We start from the raw sequence: 24,291 nt of genomic DNA, 5'->3' as shown, positions 1-24,291 counted from the left end.
GCTCATTTTGAACATCTTTCGTGAAAAACTATATTAACTTTTGCTTGTAAATACAGAATTTAATTCAATTATGTTTTCATTACATTCATAAAATGTTATATGTTATAACTGTTTTTAGTCTGTAGCAGTTCAGTTTAAGTTACTCATACAATAATAATAAACAAATAAGATAATATTAAATCATACCTTGTAAAGTTTCTTGGCAATACGTTGCAAACTCTTTTCAATACCATTCTTTGAGTTTCGCAATACATCATCATTGACATCAACTAATGTAACGTTTTGTCCAGATTGAGCAGCTACCTACAAACAAAATTGAACTATTAGAATACTATTCTAAGAATATTAACAAATTGTGTTCAACTATCAATTTTTTTGTAACTTGCATAGATAAAGTGTGCACAACAGATAATCCAGGTCAAAACAATTAAAGAGATGATCTCAAACAATTATAAAAATAAACTATCCATGCGTATAAAAATAGTTTAAAACATACATTTAAAATTGAAAATCTTGCAATTAATTAAATTTTTGCTAGTTCAGGGAACTGTGGATCTTGCACATTTGTGCTAAATTTAACACATTGAGGTTGACAACAAAAGTGAATGAATAATGTAAAATTAAACTAAAGTAGAAAACTTGTTATGCATTTGTAGGAAGTTAGTCAATCCCAAAAATGTTTACTGTTTTAATGATATCATTCATTACTAGTTTCCAGAGACGCCGGACATTACTGACCAACTACTGTTGAAGAGGAACTTTCAGTATATTACCATGTATTTTTTTCTTATTTTGTTAATAAATAATGTGATGGATGGGAAAATAGTACAACTTTTTTTGAAAACCAACTTAAATTAAGTATTTTTTAATAGTTTACAATGTAAGGCACAATGTTAACAGCTATGGGGAAACAGTCTCAGGGATAAATTTTGTGGGTTAAAGATGGAGAACAACATAAAAGAATAAAGTATCTGATGCTTAACTGCTAACAGATTAAGCAGAAAAATGTAGGGAGATGTCAGAAGTGGAGGGGAGGTGATATGTTCAGTATGCAGCAATGGAAGCTTGACAATAGAAATTTCTGTCCAGTATAACTCTGTCACTCCTGCCTAAGAATGGTATCAGTTACAATTTTGAAATAGAAGATTTCTTAATACTGAAAAATATATTTCACCATACTGCATAGCTAACACAATAAAAAAAGCACATCACAGTGTACACAAACAAACAGAATGTCAAAACATAAAGTTAAAATAAGACTGATTATTAAAAATACTGCCAGCAAAAAGATTATATTCATTTTTTGTTTTTAGAAGTCATTTGTTAAACATTACTGCTAGTTTCTCTATTTGCATAAAAGGATATTTCTGCACAAAGAAGGTTGAAATCAATAAAATACATTTAACAGTGAAAAAATGTTTGTTTTTCTAATTAGGATAAAAAACATGAGTTTTCTAAAATCAAAATGTTTAAAATTACATTTAATTTATACACAATCAGCAATGACCAAAATCTAGGTAATGTTTACAATATGGTTTAGGCAGTCATCATTGCCTCATCAATATTGACAATGCTGAGAAGATTTAGCCAATCTCCATACATAATTACCACAAGGGTAATTATATACAATTATGGACTCTCCTAATTTTGATGAAACTTTGAATATACCTATTTTGGAACTAAGTTATTTATTACAATTGACATTTCTTTGGGAATGCTTTTCACCCAAGTTACACAATACACTTACCAAAAATTTAGTAATTAACACTAGAAGTGTAATATACATTATTTTTGTACTAAACAGTTGGTTATTGTATACAATTATGGACTCATCCTAACGATCGGTCAATTTAATTTTTAAGGTTAATTGGATGAGGTTAGTCAACAAAGTGACCATTAGGTTGATTTTGTACGAAGTTCAGTACACAGAATCATTAATTAGTTACCTAACCTACCCTCAACGTAGCTAAACTTAATTAAATTTGACTTAACAAAGCTACTTACTTCATAAGTAATGTACACTGCAGATTTATCAAAATTCAAACCTTACGCTTAACGTAACTTAATCTGGTTCTTAAGTAAATCTAATCACATTCTAATTTAATTTCACTGAAACCAAATTTCATTTATAGCATTCTCCTCGTGAATCAATCACAAATAAATTAATTTTTGTGAAAAGACATTACTTAGAGCACTTCAAGCATTGTCAACAATGCCTAGACATGATGTCAATGCCTAAAATCATTAGGAAATGTCATCACTATCTAGTCAATGTCAACAATGAACAATGCTGGATGATTTTAGGCAATGTTGACATTGTCTGATTCAGTAATTGCTGGTAACGCATATATATATAATATTTCTCCGATCAACCTAAGTACAGAATAATAAAATAAAATAGGATGACACTTACTTTATTCCATAATTAAAGCAGGAGTACTTTCGCGAGTCCCTCATATCATCAGTTGCTCTATATAATTTTTCAAATCATTCGGTCCAAATTACACATTAAAATAGAAATTAAAAATCCTATAATATACATAAGATTTAAAATTCAAAAATTTTTTTAAATTAAAATTTACATATATATAAAAAAATATGAAGTCATTTAATAAAATTAAATGTCAAAATTAAAATCAGTAATAAACACAAAATAGAAATCCGTGTGGACTAGCAAGCCAAACTTAGTATTATGAATTATCAATATCTACTAAAGAAGTGATTGTGTCATCCTCATGTGCTGTATGTAGGTTGATCAAATTAAATTTACTTTTATATTTATATATGTCAAATTCATTTTTTATTTCAAATTTATGTTATATATGTCATATTTATATCTAAAATGTCAAAAACCCTGTTATTTGTATTAATATTATATTTCTTAGTTTCCAGTATTTCTACATTTGTATGAACATTGGATATTGAATGTGCATTATTAATAGATGATCAGAAACATTAGAGAAACACAATTTTCTACTTTTATAATTTCTAAATTGTTCATCAAATCTAGTTTTAAAGGAGCTAGTGGTTTTACCTACATAAATATGGTCACAATCATTGCACTTTATTTCATAAATACCACACAAATTGTGTAAACCATATGAAGCAGTACGTGTATTATTTTATAAATGTTTTATTAAATGGTATGCAGGTTTAAATAAATTTTTATCGTAAATCCTTGTTATGTTTTTAACAATATTATCAAAATATACATTGTCAATTTTTTGTTTGTTATTTATTGGTATTAAATATGTATTACTGTTAATTTTTACATTTGTTTTTTGTATGTTATCTACTAAAGATTCATTATAACCATTATATTTAGGAATTTGTTTATAATATATATTTCTTTATTTAATTTATTATTATTTCCATTATACTTTGTGTAATTGATTGCTCTTATAACCATGTTTGTATATGTATTAGCTTTGTGTGACCATGAATGATTGGAATATCTATGTATGATGGTTTTGTTGATTATGGGTTTCCTATGTACTGAATTTATGAATTGATTATTTTTATTCCTGTTATTTATTTCAATATCAACATCTAAGAAATTTATTCTCCTATTTTAATCAATTTCAAAAGTAAATTTTAATTCATTACGGTATGAATTTAACTTGTTCAAAATGATTAAATGTTCATTATATATAACGGGATTATAGTCCAAAGTAAACTATCATGAACATAAGTAATGCTATAAACGATTTTACTTTCAAAATTTTGTAAAAAAATCTTAGATATGATGGCTGACAATGGAAAGCCCATTGGTAAGGTATTTTTTTAAGTATAAAATTTATCATCAAACTTAAAATAATTCTGTTGGAAAATATTTCTAATAACAACAATAATATCAATAAATAAAGGATCTTCATGATTTTGTATTAATTTATTTTTTATTATGTTGAGTGTTTCATGTAAGGGTAGGCTAGGGTACATGTTACTAATATCATAACTAACCATCCTGGTGTTATCCCCAGTTTTTAAGTATTTTAGTTTATTTAGAAGTTGTATCCATTGATTAATTGATTAAATATAATTTGTACAGTGCAGAGGAATATGATTTTTGAAAGGATCAATTTTACAAAAAAAAAAATACATATATATATATATATATATATATATATATAAAGTAAATGTCTTGCTGATGGGTATTCATTTACTCTAAGAATCAAGTAATGTACTACATCAAGAAGAAATGCATGTTTCCTTCTATCTTATGAGATTAGAAGGACCATTACTGCCTCTACATTTATCTGGGAGGATTTAGATCTGGCAAGACAAGATTTTTCAGGTGCTACAAAATCTTTGGTTAAAAAAAAACTGATATGGACATCACATGACTTCCTTGTACGTCTATTAAATAACATAAACACATTTTTTAAAATAAAAAGTATATAAAATTTTATTTCTAATAACTTTTAATATTTTTTAATATACTTTTTTTTATTGTTATTAAATTATTATTTACTGTAAATTTATTTTTCAATCACAGGTTAATAATTCCTAATAAATCAATATATTTAAATAAAAAAAAAAAAGTTGGATTTGAATCGACGTGCCTTCCCTTTGTAAGATCCAAATATTTAATTAATTAACATTTTATTTGGTTAAACTCTGGAACCACTGAAAATAAGTATCACTTTGATATATTATTGTAAACCTCTCAATGAGGGCTTACTAGTGCAGTTAAGAAAAAATTAAAAATTAAAATTTTTTGGATTGTATATACAGACATCATGTCGAAATCAGTCAAAATGTATTCAGGGATGGTCAAAATAGATATTTCCATTGAAAAGTGAAATTTTTCGCAACCACAATACTTCCTTTATTTCATACCAGGAAGTAATAAATAAATTTAAATGAAATACCTGTTTTGAGATAACATATTCTTAATTTATTTTTTTAATGCAATTTACTGTAGTGAAAAAAAATCAAAGTATAGAATGAACAATTGCTTACACATTTATTCCTTTTCATAATTTGGTTTCGACTGTTTGCCTTTTTTTGCAAATAATAAAATTAACTTTAAAATTTAACAGTTAAAACTAACTTAAATAAAATACTAAAAATTAACCACTGCAATTCTTCTTAATTTTTGGAAGTAACTCTAAATTATAAACAAACTTCCACAAATTATTAACCAAAATTTAAAAAAGAACTGATAAAGCATGTTTTTTAAGTGTGACGTTTATTACAAGTTTGTATAACAGTTTATTAAATCAATTTTATTTAAATTTTTGTTTTTTACTTTCCTGGCTATAGTTATATATATGCTGCTATAATAGAAAAATATATAGATGGATAAAAAAAAATTGGTCTTTTTTTAAGTTTTGTGCCTTAAGGAGATATTAAAAAAATTATAAATTGTAAATAATCTATGAAAAATTTTTTTATTCCAATGCTCCAAAGTCCAAAAAATCTATTTTTGTCAGATGGATATTTGTAAGTATGTATGCTAGCCTGTATTTGCTCTTACTCTGAGGCCTGCTGACTGATTTTCTTCAAACTTACTACCAGTACGAAGACAAGTACTATGTTTGGAGGGAAAGAATGTATTAAATTTTTGCAAAGATTAGAAAAAGGGGTGTGTTTTGGTCTAAATAAAATTTCAAATCTTTATTGGGGCACTTAAGCAAAAGCTTTCCCTTACAAAAGTTTTTTATAAAACTCACAAATTACCAAAAATGTTTATTTAATATTCACCCTCCCCAAAAAATGACTATATATTTTTCATTATAAATCAAATTGTACCTTATTTCAGAAATAAGTTATTTTTACTATGAATCTTAAATCTAAATGCCATATCTTTGAGTTTTTATTTATGAACCAATGAATTAAATATTTTTATGAACAAAAATCCAAGACTGTTTCATAAGAAATGTTTTTATGCAAGCTACTAAATGCAGTGTACATGAAATAATCAGTGGGTTGTTTATGCCATTCAATGGTACCATAATTTTTTATAAATTCAATAAATAATTTATGCTGAGAACACTATACAACACAGAAATATAATGTTTAAGAATGAAAATATTTTAAAATTGTATATTAACAAAAACCTTTTAAAAACACTACGAGAAAATTAATTTAAATAATTCATTATAGAACTACATTTAAATTATTCTGTGTAATACTCAAAAAAAAAAAATTAACAAGCAGATTAATAATACATATTACACAGAAGTTTTAAACTTATTTATTTACACAGATGTGAAAAATATGCATGTAGAGAATAATATGTAGTATAAATAAATCTTCATATTAATAATAATTTAGATAATTAAAACTTACTTGCGCTATACCAGAACCCATTAGACCCCCACCAATAATTGTAACATGTTTAATAGAATTCATGTTGGAAACTGAGGTAGAGACTGCACGAGAAAACAGTGTAAATCGTAGAGCCATTTTAATCAAACTGTCCTGAAAGAAAGTTCAATTAAATGAAATTAAGTAATCAACAAAAAAAAAAAAAAAAAATAAAAAAATAACAGCTGTACAAAACAATGGCACAATTGGAGGTGATCTACAGTTCAAAGTTTCACAGTCCAACACACAGTATTCACATTACAAATATTTGCTGATAAAAAACATTCTTCAACTACTTCATAATGAAAATGAAAAGTAATTATAAAAGAATTATATTTTCTCCCACATAGAACTGTTTTTATTAGTCTAACAGCCATATTTTTAAAATTATTTCATCACAATATTGCATAAAATATTCTAATTCTTTTGCATTATTGTTTCTTTTTAATATACTATAAACAACAAAAGAATTAAATAACAAATATAAACATTAAATGTAAGATACATTAGATGAACAATCATATCAATCATAGCAGTAATTCTAATTCAAAACTTTTTACTTAGTTTCATTTTCTATTTAATTAATAACAGCTAGAATCTTATCTATACAAAAGCCTAAATATAACAAGCAATTTTATAACACGGGAAGGAAATCAATTCTGGAAACAATGCATCCACGTATAATTTGAAATTAACAACAAATAAATTAAATAATTACATTTAAATAACTTTAAAAAAAATGAATTATTAAACAAAACTAGATATTTGTAGACACTTAATACAATAATGTTGATTTAAACTCTGAACATTTAAAGAAACAACAAATAATTATTACATAAATAACAAAAGCAAATAAGACATCATTAAAAGTAGAACATAAGTACTGCTCAAAAACAACGAAACAGGGTGGGAAGATTTTGCATTACTTTCAAACATAACTTATGTGTTTTAATTATCACAAAAGCACTAACTAGTATGTGTTCATATTCATACACATGTACACAAACATTATTTCTTAGCCTATAATTTTACCTACTTAATAACATTTTAATAGCACACTAATGGGTTTATCACTTCTAAAACATTAAGTTTATCTCTGTATAAAGAGATCTGTTAGAATTATCAGCAAATCATAGCATCTTTACTTTTCACCTTACACTGTTACTCCAAATCTAAACTGTTCTTATCATCATTAACTGATAGTTCTATGTAAAGATAAAAAAGGGTTAGGGAACATCATCCTTGTTTGACTACCTTTTTTTGTTACTGCTTCTATCTTATGCTTTTCAATTATTACTGTTGCAGTTTGGTTCCTGTAAATGTTAGCAATTGTTCTTCTATCTCTATATTTTGAACCCTAAATTTTTTAAAATGCTGAACATTTTATTCCAATCTACATTATCAAATGCCTTTTCTAAGTCTATAAATGCCACATATTGGTTTGTTTTTCTTTAAGTTTCCTTCAACTATTAATCTGAGTGCTAAAACTGCTTCCCTTGTTCTATACTTTTCCTGAAACCAAATTGGTTTTCTCGTAATACCTTTTCCATTCTCCTTTCAATTCTTACGTACAGAATTCTAATTAAAATTTTTTATGAATAATCAAAAGCTAATTATTCTGTATTTTTCACATTTATCTGTTCCTGCTTTTATTGGTAACATGACAATAACACTCTTTTTGAAGCCTGACACAACTTCCCCTTTTTCATAAATATTACACACACCAGTTTGATAATGTATCTATCGCTTTCTAACATGTACTGCTCAGTAATTCTGCAGGCATTCCATCTATCCCAGAATCCTTTCTCCCATTCAAATCCTTTAATGCTCTATTAAATTCATATCTAAGTATTGTATCTCCCTTTTCATCCTCTTCGACTTCTTCTATAACACAAGTGTTGAATTCATTTCCTCTGTATAACTCTTAAATATATTCTACCCACCTATCAAACTTCTTTCATATTATAAGTCAGTGTAACATCTTTATTTAACACATAATTAGATTTTAACTTATGTACCACAAAATTCTTCTTAACTTTTCTGTAAGTTCAATCTATTTTACCAATGATGATGTCTCTTCTCACTTCTGAACACTTTTCTTTAATCCACTCTTCTTTTGCTAATTTGCACTTCCTGTTCATAGTATTTCTTAATTATTGATAGGTCCTTTACCTTCTTCTTCACTAGCTCACTTACTTTTCTTTACTTTCTACGCTCAGCCATCAGCTGCAATCTGATATCAAAGGTTTTCGACCAGTTCTCTTTGTTCTGCCTAAGTTTGCTTCTGCTGATTTAAGAATTTCCTTTTTAACATTCTCCCATTCTTCTTAATTCAGATCTCTTGTGATATTCTCCCCAAAAATCTTCTTTACCTCCTCTTCCTCAAGCTTCTCTAAATTCAATCAATTCATCTGACACCTTTTCTTCACGTTTTTAAACCCTAATCTACATTTCATTATCACTAAATTATGATTGCTATCAATGTCTGCTACTGAATATGCTTTGCAGTCGACAAGTTGATTTCTAAATCTTTGCTTAATCTATCATGATATAATCTATCTGATACCTTGCATTATTGTTGGCTTTTTCCATGTGTATATTATTCTATTATGATTATTAAACTGGCTGTTGGCAATTACTAAATTATACTTCATGCAAAACACTTTAAGGCAGTCTCCTCTTTCATTTCTTTTGCCAAGCACGTATTCACCCACTATATTTCCTTCCTTGCCTTTTCCAATGCTTGCATTCCAATCTCCAACTATTATTAAATTTTCATCTCCTTTTACGTGTTTAATTGCTTCATCAATCTCTTCGTATACACAGTCTACCTCATCATCATCATGGGCGCTTGTAGGCATATAGACGTTAACAATCGTTGTCGGTTTAGGTTTTGATTTTATCCTTATTACAATGATTCTATTGCTATGCGTCTTGAAATACTCTACTCTCCTCCCTATCTTCTTGTTCATCACGAAACCTACTCTTGCCTGCCCATTATTTGACGCTTTATTAATTACTCTAAAATTACCTGACCAAAAGTCGCCTTCCTCTTCCCACCGAACCTCACTAATTCCTACTCGGCCTTGCGAGTCAAAACTTGCTAAAAAACTGTTTTCTGACCTATGGTTATATGAACTTTTTTTCTTATTTTTAGGTAGAGTAGAATCATTTACAAAGAGATAGCTGTGCAATTTGGAACCACCCAGTTTAACAAACTGCTTACACATATTGGGAAATGATAGGAAACATGGAATTTTTTATAAAATAAACTACAAAATAAACATTTTTAACGGCAAGAAATTTTACTAATCATTTCGATAGTGTATTTTTCATTCCTGTTATAGACATGACTACTGTAATTGAAAAAACACTGTTTGACTAAGTGAAAATAGGGAAGAGAAATTGTGAGTTGTTTTAGGCAAGCAATAGAAATTTGTCTGACCAAGGATAGCATTTGCTAAGGTCTGCTTTTAACTTCATGAGTATGCAAACTCAAATATAAAATAGAGAATTAACTATTGACATATAATAATCAACCTTTTTCAAGAAAAGTAAAGATTTAATGATATCCAAAAGATTCCGGTGTCTAAATTTAAAAATAATGGCATCCTTTATTATTTAAAAAAAAAAAACTTGTTGAGGAGCCGCAAACTGAATACTGCCATGGAGTGTGGGGCTTGCACTACCTTCAAATATGACATTATAGACCCCTCCGTCTGCAATTAACAAAAATCTTTAAATTACATTTATACCATTAAAAAAAAAATACTATTACAAAGAACAAATATGAAAGTAAATGGTAATCAATACATTCAAGCTTCTTTGAGAATCTCTATGACAATTTTTGCTTATTTTTTACAGCCCTCTTCTGGAATTATGTGGGAAGCCAAACTGCTAGATTACAGTGACTAATTAATTCATAATACTGTGGTTTTCAAATTACAATATTATAAATGAATATTACATTCAAGACAAAAATAAAAACTCATGAATCTTGACAGCATTTTCAGCTTTATTAAAAATAGCATGTTCTATGTATTTGATCACAGAAGTTTTTTTTTATGGTAAAGAATAAAAACTTTCATTAAAGCAATGATACAACATGAGACCACCTAGGTGAAGCTGATAGTTATAATCATAAAAGTTATTCTCATGCTTCCATAAAAAGTAAACACTGAAATGTTTCAAAACCTACTTTACTAATTTTAAAATTGCATTTAATTTTTTCCGTAAAAGGCTATCTTTTATAACGCATTTCACACAGTTTTTCTTAAATTTTCAATGAATTATTAAAATTAATACCCCAGTGACACGAATGACGTTAAAATTAAAAAAAAATACCGCTTTCATCGTTTCAATTACGATTTAGTACGGCAATCCCGTTATAAAAAAAAACACTTCGTTATCCAGATATAATTCATTATCAAACCTAATTACTTCAGACGTTTCTCTACGTTACACGCATGTTCTAATAGAAAAATACGAGTACAGTTATAATAATGGACGACTACTAAAAAAATAACATAAAATCTACATTATCAATAATAAGTGAAGTTGAACACAAGCTTAGAAATACTAGATGGTTCAAATTTGAGTTATGTGTTATTTATAACGTCGAGTAAAAACACGCATTTATTTAATTACAAAAATCGTCCAAAATAGCGATTTAATTAGTATCCTACAAAAGAGTTCATCTCAAACTCCAGATACACCCATAAAAAATTTTGTAATATTAGGATCTTGCGCTTATACGTATGCCTTAAACAATGTGTTTGCGAGTTTATCATCAGAAAAAAAAGAATTTGACGACTTACACAAACTCGCAATCAGAAATAAGCCGTCTCACTCCAACACCTTAACACAATCTTTCACGCACCTGGGAAGCAGCTGTTTAATTTCAATGTTACCAATTCACCAAAATATTCCTAGTACATAATTTTTTCTCTACTTTCAGCAGTAATTTGGCAGACGTTAGTTGTTTACCCGATTCCCGCAACGAATTATTTTAATTACGATTTTCTTTCTTTGATTTAAAAAAAAATACATAGATAAATATTTCGAATTATTAATTTACTAAAAAACATACCACATACTAATACAAAACGGATTATTTTCTGATTAGAAAATTATTTTTGTTCGTTTGCGTCAGCCACTATGGAGATATTATCTTTTCAGGGTTATTCCATAATAAAAAAATTACATTAGTTTCGTATTGCAGCAAAAAATGATATAGCCATCCTTATAGTAAACAATCGTATCAAATAGGCAGCATTGAGCTGCTCAAATCGTTCCTAACCTATGCTAAGTGCGATGTGACCGGTACGAACGTTATACTGATTTGTTGACGTAAGTTGGTGTTAAGATGTTGATTTGTTTGTCACTTTGAAAAAATTGTACCGAATAATTTATGTTTAACTTCATCGAATACTGTGATTAGGTGTAAAATAATGATGACTCCATAACTGTAATAATTTTTGTTGTAAGTGTCATTTAGATTCGAATACTTAGTTGAATTTATTTCGTTGGAGGTTGTATATCACAAATACTTTTTCATTTTCATTCACGTGTTAGCTGGAATAAAAACTTATAGATTAGAGAATTAAATGTGGCTGGAGTTTAGTATTACATACATACTTGAAGGGTATACATTTCCGGCACTTGTGCATTTTAATATAATATGGTTATGTCGGCTGATATAACAACCCGAAAGTTTGCAGTTTGTCGACAGGCTAATACGTAAATCACTGCCGTACGACCTAAGTGCACAAGTTCTTCCCCGTAACGCAGTATTGCACGCGTGAGTGTAGAAATATGTCTTCGATCAAGTAACTAATGTATAAGCGACTACATGATTACTATTAAATTTTATTTTCGTTTAAATGATTCTACTTGTTAGCGTTTTATTTAGAGTTTGTTTTGTTTTTAATGGATATTTTATCAGTTTTGTGGAAGTTAACGTTATCTTTGATCATTGATTGATTGTTTAAAGGAAGTGTGTTATTTTACACCTTTTTGCTGTTTAATATAAAAGTGGAAATTTTATTTTTACGTTTATTTTCTGGTATTCTGTATTAACAATTTCAGAAAGTAAGTGAGTAAGTAATTCAGTCTTTAATGATTGTACATGATTATTTTTATCCCCTTAAGTGTTAATTTTATGCAAGATTTAGATTTTGATTCTGTGTTGTTGTGTGTTGTGCAGTAATGTATTAACATTAATTTTTGTCACAGTGTTTTTTTCTTTTTCCAGCACTACCATTTAGCAAAGTAAGGCCTACATTAAATCAAATATTTTGTTTACATACAATTAAGTCTTTTCATCATCACTGTTTTTGATGGTAGGATGATAATTGGCATGTGTCGTTAATTTATTGTTGCTGAGAAAGATTGTGTATCAATATAGACATAAACAACTTAGTCCTTTAACTTATCTCAGCAAAGTTTCCATTTATGGGAGCTAGCAGGAAAATGGAGTCAGTCGTGGGTTTCTCATAAGAGAGTTTATGTTATAAAGAGTGCATAGGTGACTCAACAAAGAGGGTTTGTGGTTTTGGACTTATGTGATATTGTTAGACTGGTTCAAACCATTAGGACAGTATAAGAAAGATGTCAAAATATAGCTTTAATTTAACTGATGATTTTACTGCCTGCATATTTGGTGAGGAACAGTGTATGAGCTGCATTATTACCAGTTGCCTCATTATTATTATTATTACCATGTTGGTTACAGAAGCAACCTTGATGATGATCATTCAATATCTAATTAAATTACCAATACCTTGGTAATTAAAAACTTAACTTAATGTTTGTTAATATAAGTATGCTTTTAGCACAATATGCACAGTGTTGATGTTCTAACTTTAATTAATGAAACCAATGAAAAATATAATAGAGTGTTTTTTTTTTGTTATATCAAAGTAGTTAGATTATGTTTTTAATTTTTCATTGTACCTGCTGCTGTTTCACTTTTGGTTTTTTAGTTAGGAAGAGATGTAATTAGTATATCACTGAAAAGTTAATAAATTTAAACAGTTTCCATTTAGTATATTAATATCATGTAATTTTTCCAAAGCAAAGTATAGGGATATTTTAGAAGCATAGGAGAGTTAAAAGAAATATAGTCATGGCAATATAGATACAAACGAAGGTAAAAATTTAGACCGAAGTATTTGAATAATTCTGAGTTGCTCTGAAATAATAATATTTATTAAATACCACCTTTTAATATTTTAATAACACTCTTTTAATACTTAGAAGTATGCTATCAGAGATTCATTTTCTATGATTGTATATTTGTATCTCAATCAGTGATTTGAACTTGTACTATTGTTATTTGTCTTAAAGTTATAAAGAAATCTTTCTAGTTTTTATTAAACAGTAATTTTAATTTCTACAGTATTTAATCTTTTAAGGATGTTTTTGCCAAAATTAATAAAGTTTGTAAATTGTGTTTTAGTTATGTAAAATTTGCATATTGTGGTTGAAAATTTTATAGTTGCCCTGTTTTTATGAGGTGATTTGCAAAGATTGATTTCGATGTATGTTTGGTGTATATATTTTGATTTATGATTTTATTGATTTGTGCTGTAACTGATTTTTGCATTTCTGGGTGAATGGGATCTAGTTTATCTTATAATATTTAGTGTATTCATTACATTTCAATTTGCACACTCTTGAGTTAAATGGTTTATCAATGTATATACTTTTTGGTTATGTCATTTCTTTTCTAAACCATCAATATTTTCTACAGTTTTGAAAACAGTACACTTCCTTTGTGTTATGAATTATCTATCATATTTTCAGCTAAATAAATAGTTTAATTTTTTTCATTAGCTTTTCTGTAAGAAATTGTGTTGAATCTCAATGCGCGATGACTTCTGTTGTTTAGTAATATCATTCTTTGCTAAATGAATTACAGTAATTCTTTTCATTAGATTATTTTTTAAACAGTGTTATAAACCATACAATTTCTGAATGATGAAGCCAGTTGCTAAATTATAGTTCAACACTGCTTGAAGGCAACAACTGACCTCTGCCTTTTTAAAAACTAGCATGCTTCCATCACTCAGAATTCTGAAACTACTACCGTTAAATTTTTATGATTAATTTTGTAACCACCAATTTCAGTATAATACTTTCTAAATTTATATTGTAGTTTTTATCAAATTCTATTTAAATTACTGTACCCTTTAATTCCTGGATGCTTTCATCTATAATCCAGTGACATTATTTTTGGTATATTTTAAAGTGACTTTAATTTACCATTTATGAAATACCTGATATTTATGGGAAGTAAAATAGACTATATATTGTGCATTTTGGACTGAATACACTCTTTTTCATCTGGTCTTTATTTTCAGGTGAAGGTCTATCAGGGTTGACATCAGGTTTACATTGCAATTTTTTCAGCATCCGTTGGTGATCTACTTTCTTTTATTTTTCCTTCTTCCAATCTCTAGTTGCTTTAATCAGACACAATTTTTAACTTTAATCAGGTTTTTGTGTGAAATTATGTTCTTTGCTAAATTAAAAACACTTCCTGAACTGATTAACATAAGATATAAAACAGTTTTAATATGTATACTATCACTTCACCGGAAAGGAATACTGATATTGACAGGTTCTGACTGAAATATTTGTGCAAAATAATTGCTAAATATAAATATTGTTTAATTAGTAAGTATGAATATGCCATTTACATATAAGACAATCATTATTGTACCTTAAATTTTTTTCAATAAGTGCTTTGTGAAGGCAGTTCATTCCTACACCATCTGCTCTGTTTTAACTGATATACTGCTTTCTAAGTGGCTGAACTTTACTTTATTGGCCATTTCTTCTGGTGGCTCCGCATATATTTATTTTTCACTGCAATTAATGAAGTAAGTTGCTTAAAATCTATCTGTATTTTCCTTAAATTTTGTAAATGCCAGGATGTCCAAGAATCTAAGAGAATATTCCACAATAAGAGGGTATGTGTGTTGGTAGCAAAGGTTTTTTGACAGTTTTTTTGTCTGTAGTAAGCTTTGTGTGTTAGTGTTCCTGTTCCATGTCTTTTGTTGTACATACATTTTGTTAATTTTTTTTTAGATGGTTTTATTTGTAGATAGATCATCCCATTCACCAAGTTTTGGTGTCAATAAATGATTTCAATGCTTCCTTCCTTTCCAAAGTCACGGGACAAAAAAAGAGTTCCAACTTCCCTACCAGATACCAATGATGACTTGCTCCATTGGTCCTGGCATTTGTAGCATGGAGAGCCTAATCGATTTGTACCCAGGGTTAGAAGTTCATTATCCTCAGCTTCATGTTACAAAGATCTGGACCATTTCTTGGTTTTGAAATACAAGCAGACTTTCTTAATTGAGCTTCTTTTTCTGAACTGCTGTTTAAAAATTATGAAAAAGTGTCTTCATCTGAGATTAGAGCTAAATTGGTTGCCGCCATCTAGGTCTTCTGACTCTTGAGGGTATAATTTGTTACTTCTGATGGGTAAAATAAAATATTCCATGCTCACCTTCTGGAAAATTTTAATTATTTAAAATTAAAAACTTTTGAAATGTCAATACAAATTAAATTTTATGAATACGGTTGTTTAAATAATTATATTAAAAATATTGAAATAATCTCTTATTGTGTAATACAAACTTTTCAGCCAACCTTGTAACTGAAAACATCCTAAAGTGGTTTTTTTTTTGTTGTTGAGATTAGTGGGATCAACTGCATTGGTCATGTAGCACATTAGAGTTTTGTAGTGTATGAAAAATCCCATGCCTGACCTGGATTTGAACTGGGACCTCCAGAGGAACCAAAAGTGATTATTAAAAATGCCTCATTTTCAAAATTTGGTTCACTCTCTCATTTTAAATAATTTTCATTGCATTATCATGGACAGAAACAACAAAATTTTTATTTTATTTTCAGTGTAGGTTAATTAAAGTGTGACTTGCTTGGTGATTGACTTTGTAGGCTATAACTTGGTGCCTCCAATGAATATCAGCATTTATGATGAGGAATCTCCTTTTTCCTTCTCTCTTGAGGTTTTTGTTCCATACCTTCACAGCTGAATAGTCTGTGATAACTAAGATAGGATAGATTGTCTTAAATAAAATATGGCTTTAAATGGAACCCCTTGTTTTTGAACTCTTAAATCAGTCTTGTATTATTGAGAAAAAACAGCTCTTAAAATTGTATTAGCCTAGTACAGGGGTCGGCAAACCGTGGCTTGCAAGCTACATGTGGCTTTTTGACTACATTTTTGTGGCTATTTCACAAAATTTGTGGAGCAGACTAGAAAAAAATAATTTAGAAACGTATCCTAAAAGTGAGTCTTTTGAAAAGAGGCTTAATTAAAAAATAAATATTAACACAGTTAGTCACTCTTGGTGGTATGTTCATTGTATCTTTCAATTTACTGCGTACTGAATTGTATTTCAACTACTTGTTTCAATTTTTTTGCTGGAACCAATCCCCTCGACAATTAAAAGGTAGCATTTGTACAATTTTTTTAGAGACATTGTTTTATCTTTATTCGATTTAAGAAGACAGTGCTTGCACTTCCTGTGCGAGTTGTGCAAACGAGCTCAATCGACATTCTGCCTGCAATCTCACATTCCTGTAATTAACTTATAACGTGGGAAATCTTTTGAGTGAAGTAAAAAATATTATATTTTAGATTCACAAAATTATATGTATATAGTTTACTTATGCTATGTATATATTTAATACAGTTAATATTGTCATCTTTATATTGTATGGGGTTTTAATGACTTTGTTTAGTTTTGATGTAATTTTGTGTTTATCGTTTACTTTTACTCAAAATGAAAAGTTTCTAGACCCCATAATAAGTAATAAGAAAAAGCAAGGAAAAACTGAAGATAAAAACTGTGTATTCAAAGAGGAGTGGACTGAAAACTTTGCATATTTCCAAAACTCAAATGGTCTTCTTACGTGCTTTATTTGTCAAGAAAAACTGGAACATAACAAAAAGTTGAATTTAGAAAGACACTTTACAACTAAGCACAAAATATTTAGCATTAAATACTCGTTTGATGATGAAAGGAAAAAGGCAGTTGAGGAGCTCCAAAGGGGATATGAAAGATCATCTTTTATTTTTAATAATTGGGTTCAATCTTCTAGCAATGCCAATCTGGCAAGTTTCGTAATTATAGTTGGGAGATAGCTCAGAGGGGGAATCCATGGATGGCGAATATATAAAGAGTTGTTTTTTTAAGTGCCTCTGAGGAGTTATTTAGAGATTTTAAGAATAAGGAGGACATAATGAAAAAAATTCGAGAGATACTTTTGTCCGCTAAAACAGTGAAGGACAGAACAGTAAAAATGTCTGCGAACATTACAAGCCAACAAATCGAAGATCTCAAAACACTCACAAGCTTATCAATAGCAGTTGACGAATCTTGTGATATAAATGACACTGCACAAGTTTCCCTTTTTGTACGATATATCTCCATTTTAGGCCCCAAAGAGGAACTTTTGGAATTATTGCTACTCAAAGGACGAACGCCAGGACTTGATATAGCAAATGCCATGATTGAGTGCTTTGAAAAGCATCAAATACAATTTGAAAAAATTGTCTCAATTTCAAAGGATGGAGCGAAAAGTATGATGGGATTAATCAACAGCTTTTTAACTGTTATGAAGGAAAAAATTAATCACAAGACTTTCCTACCATTTTATCATTCATCAGGAAGCACTATGTTCACAGATGTTTCCTGAAGATCTTTGCAAGGTGATGGAATTGGTGATTAATATTATCAGCTCTATCTTTTTGAAGCTCTTCACCATCGCCAATTTAAAGAATTTTTAATTGAGATAGAAAGTGAATATGCAGATCTTCTGCTACACAACAAGGTCCGGTGGTTATCTCAAGGAAATGTTTTAAAACGCTTCTCTGTTTACCGAAATAAAGGCGTTTCTCTTAAAGAAGAATATAAACTACGCAGAGCTTACTACTGAACTATGGATCCAAAAATTTTATTTCATGGTGGATGTTACTGCCCATCTTAATCAGCTTAATCATAAATTACAAGGAAAAGGAAACACGATCTTTTCGATGTTAGAAGAAGTAATTTTATTCAAAAATAAATTATCGCTCTTTGCAGAAGATTTTGAAAGAGAAACCTTATATCAATTTCCATACCTATCAGGTTATTGTCGAGAAAAGAAGGTTAATATTGACACCTGTTATTTTAAAACAATATTGTTAAATATGAAAGAAGCCTTTCTCAATAGGTTCAAGGATTTTAGAAACAGCAAAGCGACATTATCGTTCGTTATAAAGCCTCTGAATATAGTGGTATCTGAAATAAACTTCTCTCCCTTTAATATTGATATTGGACTGTTTGAGATGCAGTTACTGTATCTTAAAAATAAAGACACATGGAGCTCTAAATTCCAATGGCTGTGTGCAGACCTAGAGCTATTGGAGAAAAATAAATGTGAACTAAGTTTACTTCTGCCTTAAAAGATCTGGAGAAAGAAGATATGTTGATTTTTAACACCTGGAGAAACATTCCCGACTCATATGACTAATTGAAGAAACTGGCGTTTGGCTCTACATATTTATGCGAACAATCATTTTCAAGCATGAACTTTATCAAAACTAAATTAAGAAATAGGCTTATCGATGAGAACTTAGAATCGTGTCTAAAGTTAAAACATCATACAAACCCAACTTACCCCTACTTTCAAAGGGAATGCAAGGACATCATTCACATTGGAGGAAAATTCAAATTTTATAAAGAGGGTCTCAGAATTTTTTAAATAAATATTATCTTTATATAACATCAATATGGTATCAGTTTTATTTAACACGTTAATGCCGAAATGTACCACCGGTGATATGCAGTTTTGATAAAAAATAAAGAATTATTTTTTGACCCCAGGTAAAAAAATAGTGCAAAATAAATTTTTACTATGTCGATTAACAATATTACAATATTTTTAATAAGCTTTATTATAGAATTATGAGCCATGCTACTTATTTTTATGAGTATATATGGAGTAAAAATCATTTTATAAAGCACACATTTCTTGTTTATATCCCCGATTTTCAGATAATTTCCTATTTACATTTTTTTTTTAAATCCTGTCCTATATAAATCTTACAAACCGCTCCGGCATCAACGTGTTAATGTACCATTGGGAAAATATGAACTTTTACCAAAAAAGCTAGAGAATGTACATATTACCCAGATTATTTCCATAAAAATATCTTTACAGAAGCAAAGTTTACATTTTAGAAAAATGACTCTTTGAATTAATTTCAATTTTGTATTTATTATATTTGGCTCTTTGGCCGAAAAGTTTGCCTACCCCTGGCCTAGTACATTCTAGATAGATATCTTGAAGATGGTTGAAAATTTTGTGATTAACATATTCAGCTATTCCATTCTGTTGGGGTGGGTTGTCACAGTCTTATCACCTTTGAAATTCAAAAAGTTGGAAATATGGCTGTTTTATATGCTGCGTATTTTTAACTGGTTCCTCCACATTAAATTTGCTTCATTTAAATGACAACTGATATAAATATTACCTTTTATTCATGATAAAAATTTCAGAGGGTAATTCACTAGTTTGTAAACACTCAACACCGCTTGCTATAGTCTTTAATGCATTCACTCTTCATGTTTAGATGACTCAATCTAGAATTAACAAATTCTCATGTGGTATATCAGCACATTAAAAAATTTGGTATATCTGGATATAAGTGGTATATCTTCTGATAGATACCACCATGCTGAATTGCAGTTAGATAATTATTAAAATTGAGTATTTTTCTATCATGCTGATTAACAATAATTGTTTTAAAAAAGTGGTAATTCTACATTACTGTTCTATTTACTGTTTTGGTACATTTTCAGATTCTTGGGTAATGTATTGGGTCATGTTCTTGGGTAAATATTATCTACTAATAATTTAATGTTTATATTAATTTTAAATTCAGTCGTGAGGGATTAATTATAAAATAATGTCAGTACATTTAAATAATACATGTATTTTCGTTAGAAAATTTGTACAAATCTGTACATCTTAATGAATTTATTTACATTTATGAAAGTCAAATTTTAATATTTCGGAACTAGTTGAGTTTGCTTATGTAGATGATATATATCTTTCTTATTCGTGTTCTCTTCTACTGCCAGGTGTTGAGGTTACAAGAGATCTACATGCTTTCTGGTCTCCGGCCATCTACTCCACTTTACTTTATTCTCCTTTCCATCTCACAAAACTGTCCCTAACCTCATCCTCCCACTGCAGACAACTCACTGCTGCCATTGACTGTTGGGCAGTGTGTGAGATGGTTCCATCCTGTTGAAACCAGGTTTACTGAAGGTCAAGATTTGGAAGAGAATGGAACCTAGGAACTAAACATGTGCAGCATATCACATAACGTTGAGACATCACAGTGACAGCAGAACCCACTTCATCTTCAAAGAAGTAAAGCCTATCACACCACAACATGAAGCTGCACATCGTATAGTAAGTTTAGCACTGTGTAACAGACTTTGGTGAATACGAGCAGGGTTTGTTTGTGGCCAGTAACAGAAGTTCTGCTTGTTCGTGTATCCACTTAAGTGAAAATGGGCTTCATCTGACATCTAAAGATTTTCAGTAAAGTTAGCGTTCTCATTGATTTTTGACAACAGTTTTTCACAAAATTGCAGAAGCAATACACAATTGTTAGGTGTCAGTTCTTGGACAGTTTGAATCTTGTAAGGATTAAATTTCAGGTTATGGAGTATTCTTTGCATGTTCCGATGTCCAAGCTGCAATGATGAGGCAATTTTCCGCACTGAATGACAAGGATTCCTTATCACTACAGCTTTTATGGCATTAATGTTTTCTGGCGTAGGTACAGACAATACATACCCACTAATTTTTTTTTTTCAAAACCAAATCAGTCTCTTCAAAGTTACAAACCCAAGTTTTCATTGCATGTAAAGAAGGAACTTGACCGTGGGGTGGGATCTCATAGTGTCTCTTTGTGCAGCTGTCACACTGTCGCCATGTTGGTAAAACACCCTTATGGTAACTGCATACTCTACACCATTCCACTGCTTCATCACAACTAAATGTCTGTTACTACACTACATTTTAACATCTTTCTTCCACTTCTGGTACACCTTCTGGATGAAATTTAAAATTTCCCATTTCTCTGTGCCACTCTGTATATTTATAAACATAGTGAGTTACCATGTTATGCAGATACTTTGGCAGCTCATTCTACATGTAAAAATTAAGAAAGAAGTACATATAAACATAGGTCTGGAAACACTTTGTTAATGAGTTACGGCTGGTGAAAAAGAATTAATAAAAAAGTTTCAAATTAAATTATTTCATACAGGATAGTACAGTATCAATGATCATTGCAGTGTATTTAAGTTTTGTTAAAAAAAGCAATGGTTTTTTGTTTAAATAGCTGCATATTTTATTATAATAGAGCATAAAACTCACTGAAGTATATCACTTTATATTGTCAGACTTGATTGGATAAAAACACCCAACCCCCTAGGTGAAGACACCCGCCTTGTGACATTTCCGGTCGCCACACTAACCCATTCATAGCCCTGATGGGCTTTATCGGGAGTCGTTTTTTGCCTTCTAACTGTTTACATCTCATAGTAATAAGCCAGGCCTTGTTGGGATGCCATGGATGTAAATGTCTCAGTAAACATTTACATTAGTGATTTTAAACTCAGCTTTTGCCTTCGCTGTAGGTCTTGTCTAGACATCTTGAATGTCCTACATCGTTGCCCTCTGAACTAGCTAACCGAGCTCACGGAAGCACGAACCCTGCACTTAACTTTTATTGAGCCAATTTCTAGTAAATGTCTTGAAATTTGAGGCAAATTAACAACATATCACCAAAAATGTTGTTCACAACAACGGAATTTATTTCTGGTTCCCTTAGTGAACTCTACTTCAGTTCTACTTCACCCCTGACTTTACTTAAACTACTACTACTACTAACTAACTCTACTTCACCCCTGACTTTACGTTAATTTACAGACTCTGGTCTGGGCTACAAGGGAGAGGCAGACAGACCTTGTACTCCCACTCAGCTCCATCGTTGAGTCCTGTGTGACATTTACTTTCTTCAACTATCATCAAGATGCTGCTACACCTCACGGCTTCATGGAATCCATGCCCTCGGCAGTGCAGTCGCCATCCTGCCAACAGTGTTATGTGCTTGTTGAAACTGCCTCGTCAAAATGGCGCTAAACCTCATGGTTGCATGGTAACCCATTCCCAATTCCCATTGGATAGAAATAATGATTTTTTGAATAGATTCATTTACTTTTGCTGCACCTTGATGAATGATTATCATCCTTCTTATTATTTTAAGTGAAGTTAGCAGCTGGTTTTATTTGTATATTTATTTTAATTTTCTTTTTGGAATAATTTTTTTAATTTTCCAGTGAAACTATTTTGGAAGTAATTGTTTTTGTTAATATATATATATTTTTTAAATGTCCTACAATTTCATTACATATTTGAGGTCAGTTGGATAATTAGGTAGAAAAAAATTATTTTTATTTTTTTTTTATTTTTAAAGAGTTCTGCTTGTTTTTTAAAAAATATATTTTGATAATGAGCCAATGTAAGTAGAGAGAGAGAGAGAGAGAGAGAGAATCTCAAACAGTGTGTAAAAAATCATTGAAAACACTGCTTTTCAATATTGTTCATGAAGAAATTTCATCTTTCATGATTGCTTGAGTGAAATTTGTCAAACTAAATGTTAAGGTATATTCTTAAATTCATATCTTCATTGCTTTTTTTTAATTGAACTTGATTTGTTGAAATTTGTTACAGTTGTAGAATGGCTGATATAGTTGTAGTTACTGGAGCACTAGTGTTTGCTGTTGCATTTTTATTGCATTTTTCTGTACACAGATTAGAAGAAGGACATGTTGGTGTTTATTACAGAGTAAGTTGTTAAATTTTTGTATTCTACTTGTACAGTTTAGGTGATTCTACATGAAATATGTGATAATTTATAATTTTAATGTTGTTACATATCTCTTACATCACTATTATCTCATCCAAAGTTTGTCAGAAAAAAAATTATTCAGTGACATTGAAACTAATCCTACTTTTCGAGAAAACTTTTATCGTTTTCTTTTTTATAAACTCTCTTATACCAGTACTAAAACCTACACCTTTCTTGACATACTCATTATTGCCGAACTTGGTGTAGCATGAAAACTGTGAGAGGACCAAACAAAAATACCTGATTGTGTGAGATTGGGACTGTAAAGTGGATATGGCAACACCTCCCAATCCAACTTTTGAATGCTCCTGTGTCTTGAGCAGTTCGGATGGAATCATGCAGAAGAATTATGCTTTTTGAGAGAGATTAGGATGTTTTCTCATTTTGTGGTTTCACTATTTTCTAGCATGTCACAATAGTGCTTACTATTTGATTGAATTTTCTTCTTCCAAGTAATCATAATAGATTGATCTTTTATAATCTGAAAACACTATTAGAACAATATTTAACTGACTGAAGCAAAGGTTTTGAATTTAACAGAGAGCTCCTAGTGGGAGGCAGGACAAACCCAAATGTTTCCATTCCGTATTCTGACATCTGGATTCCATCTCAAAATGATGAATACAAGTTTCATTACTAAAAAGCATTATGTTCTGTAAAAAACAAAAAACTTTGTTTAAATTCTATGCAAGTGTAAATTCAGGTGTTTTTGTGATTTTGAGTTGACTCTCTGAACCTACTTTGAACACATTTTGTAGTTATTCAGTTTATCATGGATAATGGATTGGACAGTGCAAATACTTTTATTTCATATTTAAAAAAATATTGCAAATTTTTACGCCTTGCTCTTGTGAATAAAATCATTAATGCAATTTTGCAAAGCAACAATCAAAACTTAACATTTATAATATGTCTTCTGTTTGATTTAAACTTTCCAATCCATTTATAGAAATTTACACGGT

The 24,291-nt window shown here is 29.6% G+C and overlaps 2 protein-coding genes across 6 annotated transcripts in view; one reads left to right on the top strand and one right to left on the bottom strand.

Annotated features, from left to right (window-relative positions):
- LOC142331420 (hydroxyacyl-coenzyme A dehydrogenase, mitochondrial-like) overlaps nt 1-11,262 on the bottom strand; it is a 53,589-nt gene extending 42,327 nt beyond the window's left edge. The window contains exons 1-3 of the mRNA XM_075377311.1: nt 11,130-11,262; nt 6,295-6,426; nt 187-303 (exon numbers count right to left, since the gene is read on the bottom strand). Coding sequence (XP_075233426.1) covers nt 187-303; nt 6,295-6,411 — 234 coding nt within the window. The 5' untranslated portion in view covers nt 6,412-6,426; nt 11,130-11,262. The remainder of the gene's footprint in view (nt 1-186; nt 304-6,294; nt 6,427-11,129) is intronic.
- A 254-nt stretch (nt 11,263-11,516) lies between these two features.
- Nucleotides 11,517-24,291, top strand: part of LOC142331392 (erlin-1-like) — a 58,289-nt gene continuing 45,514 nt past the window's right edge. Inside the window, exons 1-2 of one of the 5 annotated variants that reach the window (XM_075377291.1) lie at nt 11,517-11,661; nt 23,152-23,266. In XM_075377291.1, coding sequence (XP_075233406.1) covers nt 23,159-23,266 — 108 coding nt within the window. In that variant the 5' untranslated portion in view covers nt 11,517-11,661; nt 23,152-23,158. Of the gene's footprint in view, nt 11,795-11,828; nt 12,411-20,492; nt 20,818-23,151; nt 23,267-24,291 lie in introns of those variants that run through there. The other 4 variants (XM_075377284.1, XM_075377300.1, XM_075377296.1 and 1 more) reach the window with 4 other exon arrangements.

Source organism: Lycorma delicatula, chromosome 1, assembly GCF_047948215.1.
Source record: "Lycorma delicatula isolate Av1 chromosome 1, ASM4794821v1, whole genome shotgun sequence".
Taxonomy (NCBI): Eukaryota; Metazoa; Arthropoda; class Insecta; order Hemiptera; family Fulgoridae; genus Lycorma; species Lycorma delicatula.
The sequence above is the reverse complement of the archived record's forward strand: the minus strand, read 5'-3'. Positions and strand labels throughout refer to the sequence as shown.